Below are 5,000 nucleotides of genomic sequence, written 5' to 3'. Positions count from 1 at the left end.
AAACAAAATATATACATATACATATACATATATATATATATATATTTATATTTATGGTTCTATAGTTTGTTGCATTTGGGAAGCACAGAAGGAAGAACATTCAGAATGTTTTTAAAAACATTCTGGTCAATTAAATTCGCGTTTTTGTGGTTTTTTTAAAAAACGATTGATTTGTAATTAAATTAATGGTTTTGACTTTTGTCCAACACACAAATGTTGGACGAAAGTCAAAAGTAATTAAAAGTGACTTATGTGTTGGCGTAAGAATCACTTTTTTCCTTCCGTGCTTCCCAAACACAACAAACTGCAGAACTATATATATATATATATATATATATATATATATATATATATATATATATATATATATATATATATATATATATATATATATATATATATATATATATATATATATATATATAAAATCCTATTTTAAATAAATAACTAAAACATTAAATTATTTTAAACCACTGAAAAAATGGTTTAAAAAAGTATACATTTCATTTTATCCATTTTTTAAGCAAACTATTGTAAAAAAAGTAGATTTGATATCAAACCAATATCATATTAGAGATATTCATTACCTAGAAGGAAAACTTTGATATGAAATCACAAACTTTATGTAGTTACAGGTAGAAGAGGCAAACTTAAATAATAACCTTAAATAGTAATCCTTCTAATGGCAGTACCACAATAAAAAAAAACTCTTGATCAATTGATCTGAAGGCCTTGATTTGAAAACAGGTTGATGCCAGAAAAGGCATCCTGTTTAAATATCAAATATATTACCTAAATAGTATGAAATAGATTATCTAAATAATATATGAAAATTATGTAAATTAGATAAACTCCATTGACATAAAAAATAGATCAAATGCAATCAGCCTAAGTCTTTCAAATCATGTAATGATAAATTCAGCTTTATGTGTAAAGATCAACACCTTCAGTATTGACAACTATAAAAATGACATAAAAATACTCTAAATCATATTTTCCAGGTTTATTAGGAATGGTCAGTATGCTAAAAATATTTGACAAATTGTTAAAATTTCATATATTGGAATAATTTTAATTATATTTTCATATATTTCAAAAGATATTTAAAAAACATAATAGTGCACAATCCAGAAAAAAATCAAGCTGTTAGAGTAAAAAAACCTTAGTAATGATTTTTTACTTTAACAATTTTATAATATTTTTGCATTAAAAAAACAATAATTTTTGCAGTTTTATTTAAAAAATTAAAACTAAAAAATCTTAGTTGTATAAAACTGTAAAAAGTTATGTTTTATTACTTTCACAGATTTTTTTTCTGGAAATATTAAAATGTTATTACCTATATACAGGGTGGATGCTTGAAATCCGGACTTTTTTGACACAAAATAAAAATTACAATAAAAGTATTAGTTTCAAAGCTATATTACTGAAATTTTAAACAGTAATGTACACATATAAGAGCTTTCATTTCATTCAATCCAGCTGCCTTTAGCTTCAATGACTTGCTCGATAGGCTTCCTGAACCTGGAGCAGGCGTGCTCCACCTCATTGGCCAACATGTTGGTAGCTGCAGTAGTAATTGCTCGCTTTAGAGATTCAACAGTGTTGTGACTTGATTTATTGGTCTCACGTTCCAAAGTGTCCCAGACATAATAGTCCAATGGATTGAGATCTGGTGAGTTTGGAGGCCAAAAGTGCTTCGACCAGAACATAGGGAGATTCTCTTCAAGCCAACCCTGTACCAAATTGGAGGTATAAGCAGGAGCTGAGTCTTGCTTAAACACATATGGCCTGCCATTGGAACACTTGTCCATCCAAGGTTTCACCACCTTAATCAGAAGGTCCAAGTAGACTTCTTTGTTGACATTTTGGCCCTTCAGGAAGAAGTGTGATGGCATGACATGGCCTTTGCTGGAAACAGACATAAAGACATGGACAGAGGCTGGAAATTTTGTCTGACCAATCACTGGGACATCTTCTGGGTCTTGAGCCAACCATCTGTCATTTCTTTTGTTCACTAAAAAAACAAAGTTTACCGGCAGCTTCATGTTTTATTGATGCTAAAAGAACAGAACACTTAGCCACTCTCTTCTCCTTCATTGAAGCAGACAGCATCTGCCTGACTTTCAGGACATAGGACTTGTACCTAAGGTCATCACAGATCACTCTTCTCATGGTGTAATGAGACACATTCATATCTTTGCTCAGTTTTCTGATGGAGGTGCTGGGGTTTTTGTTGATTGACTTCTGTACTCTGCTGATGAAAGGCCTTATTCCTGATTGGTTTGTGAGCAGTCTTTTCTTTTCGTTCTACAGACTCTGCACCATCATTAAACCTCTTTGAAATATCATAAACTGTAGTTTTTGGAAAGCCAAAACCATTTTATAATCTCTGGGACAGAGTGCCCGGCACGGAGGGACTCAACCACTGCAACTCTACGGTCATATTCCTTTGACATGATGCGCTAAATTTGCAATTTTCATTTTTTTTCCCGAGAGTACAATGTTTGTTTTGATTAATGTTTGAATTTCGCAACATTGAATTTAAAAACAAATAAATGCCGGCAAATTTAAAATTGTCCGGATTTCGAGCATCCACCCTGTATAACTTAAATCTCTACTATATGTTTTAAAATGTATGAAACAATGAATAAATTTTTCATATCATAAAAATATTTTTATAAAAGTTCAACATCTTTTATAAAAAATTTTACTAATATAAAACAGTAAAAGCTAAGAAATTTGACTTACTTCGCTACTGTTTGAAACCTTAAGTTTAGGTAATCGAGCAATTAGTTCTTGCCTTAGTACAAAACTTGTGATATCTATTTAATCAAAAATAACTTTAAATTAAGAAACTTGTTAAAACAAGAAAAAAAAGAAAATTGAAAAATTTATACAAATATTTTTATTACAAATAAAAAATTAACCTGAACACACTGGATTCTTCATAAATCGAATTTCAACCAGAGAATTAAGTTTATTTAATTCATTGATGGAATCCCACTATATATATATATATATATATATATATATATATATATATATATATATATATATATAATGCATTATTTCATTGTATATATGTGTATATTATAAATAAAAATAATTTTTTTAATCACAAGAACTTTTTAAAATTTCAAGTCAGCACAATAAATTGTTTCAAATTAAACAAAAATAAAAAAGTAAAATTCAAACTTTATTCAAAGTGTTGAGCTCGATAAAGAGATGTAACCTTAGTGGATGCTAATTTTGTTAGTAACTTTGCGGGTGCTAATTTAATTAGTAACTTTGTTCAAAACATTTGAAATTGTATTTGCATTCATACTAAACATTTAAAAACATTAATTAAATTTCTTTTTCTTTTTTTTTGTTATTGTTGTTCAAAATAATTTTCTTGCTTTGAAATCACCTTTATAAATAACTTTTTATATAATAACTCGGAATTTTGATTTAAAAAAAAAAAAGTTTAATTAGTCTAATAGCAATTTCTTGTGTTTGTTGAGCTATATCTTCATGTATTCATATAGCATAACTTTTTTAATAATTAATAATAGATAATATATATAATATAAAAATAGATGCAAATTGTGCATTCATTAACTTTTGAAGGAATAGGTACATAAACATCAAATGAGAGTTTTTGTGATGAAAAAAAAGATTTTATGTTTTTTACAACATAACTATAAATTAATATCAATTAAATTAATTTTTTGTTGTATTAATTAACTAACTTTGTTATTAAACAAACAAAAAAATAAATAAAATAAAAAATAAAGTAATAAACTAAATAATACATAACTTAAATTTATTTTAAATTTATTTTTATGATGTTTTTTATTGATTGAAAATAATTGCAAATAAAGAAAAGTAAGTATTAAATACTGAACTGTATTTTTTTAAATAACTATTGAAAATAAAAAACAGAAACAACTAAATAAACAACAAAAATTTATTAGGATAAAACATAAAATATTTTGAAAATACTTTCTGCATAAAATTAAGTCATACTTTCTACATATAATCTGGAAAATAATAGTATCCAAACAAAACAAACTTCAAACAGCAAACTTATTGCTAAAGAAAATGAGTTTATTTCTGGATCTAATTTCCATAACTTTTTTAAAACAAATTCACTTCTAACAGGGTTACTAGTTACTAGAAATTAGAGAAGAGCATTGAAAAACAAAAAATATATTTATGCTATATGAGCTAATTTTTGTTCAAAGAAGAATTTTGAGTTGCTCAAAATAGTTGAGTTGCTCAAAATAGTTCAGTTGCTTAAAAGAGCAATTTTCAATTTTCATGAAGAAGCAGTAATGACTCTAATTAACTTGTACAAAAAAATAATTTTTTTTTGTAAAAAAAACATATCTTTTTGGATGAAAGTCAATATCTAAAAATAAATTTTGATTTAAAGCAAAACTTTTTTTTTCGCTGTTAGGAAAGGTAATAATTTTTTTGGTTCAAAGCTGTAACAAAAGATAATTTTGTCTGGATAAAAAAGTTTGGTTTTGATTTTAAAATTTTGGAACCTTTAAAACTAAGAGCATAATCAATAAAATAATTTCAAATAAAAGTTAAAAAACACTGACCTGGAAAATATTGTTATCAACTAATGACAAAGATTTTAAACTTTGAAAATTAATTGTGTCTAAAAATAATTCATATTAACTTCAAAAACTTTAAACAATAAATTAAAATCTTACACAATATAAATTCGCAACTTCATAACTTCACAAACACCAATAATCAGATCACAACATCAATTAACATTCATCAGTTTATTTTTCAACAAATTGTTTTTTTAACAATTAATCAATTTTTCATCTTACCATCTGGAAAATCTATTTTTGTTATACAATTGTTGTTCAATATCAACTTTCCTAAACTAAAAACAGCATATAAGTCAACACAACAAACATGAAACTTTTACCTCAACATATGTAAATGCTAAATAAGTAAATTACGGGGATTTATCGAAATAAAAATAAAAACCA

At 26.0% G+C, this 5,000-nt stretch overlaps 1 protein-coding gene across 1 annotated transcript in view; it reads right to left on the bottom strand.

Moving 5' to 3' along the window:
* LOC100202504 (tubulin-specific chaperone E) overlaps window positions 1–5,000 on the bottom strand; it is a 57,361-nt gene that overhangs the window by 4,314 nt on the left and 48,047 nt on the right. Inside the window, exons 9-12 of the mRNA XM_065807612.1 lie at window positions 4,836–4,891; window positions 4,596–4,654; window positions 2,931–3,006; window positions 2,752–2,825 (exon numbers count right to left, since the gene is read on the bottom strand). Coding sequence (XP_065663684.1) covers window positions 2,752–2,825; window positions 2,931–3,006; window positions 4,596–4,654; window positions 4,836–4,891 — 265 coding nt within the window. The remainder of the gene's footprint in view (window positions 1–2,751; window positions 2,826–2,930; window positions 3,007–4,595; window positions 4,655–4,835; window positions 4,892–5,000) is intronic.

The sequence above is a fragment of the Hydra vulgaris genome, chromosome 10, assembly GCF_038396675.1.
Source record: "Hydra vulgaris chromosome 10, alternate assembly HydraT2T_AEP".
In the NCBI taxonomy this organism is placed as follows: domain Eukaryota; kingdom Metazoa; phylum Cnidaria; class Hydrozoa; order Anthoathecata; family Hydridae; genus Hydra; species Hydra vulgaris.
The sequence above is the reverse complement of the archived record's forward strand: the minus strand, read 5'-3'. Positions and strand labels throughout refer to the sequence as shown.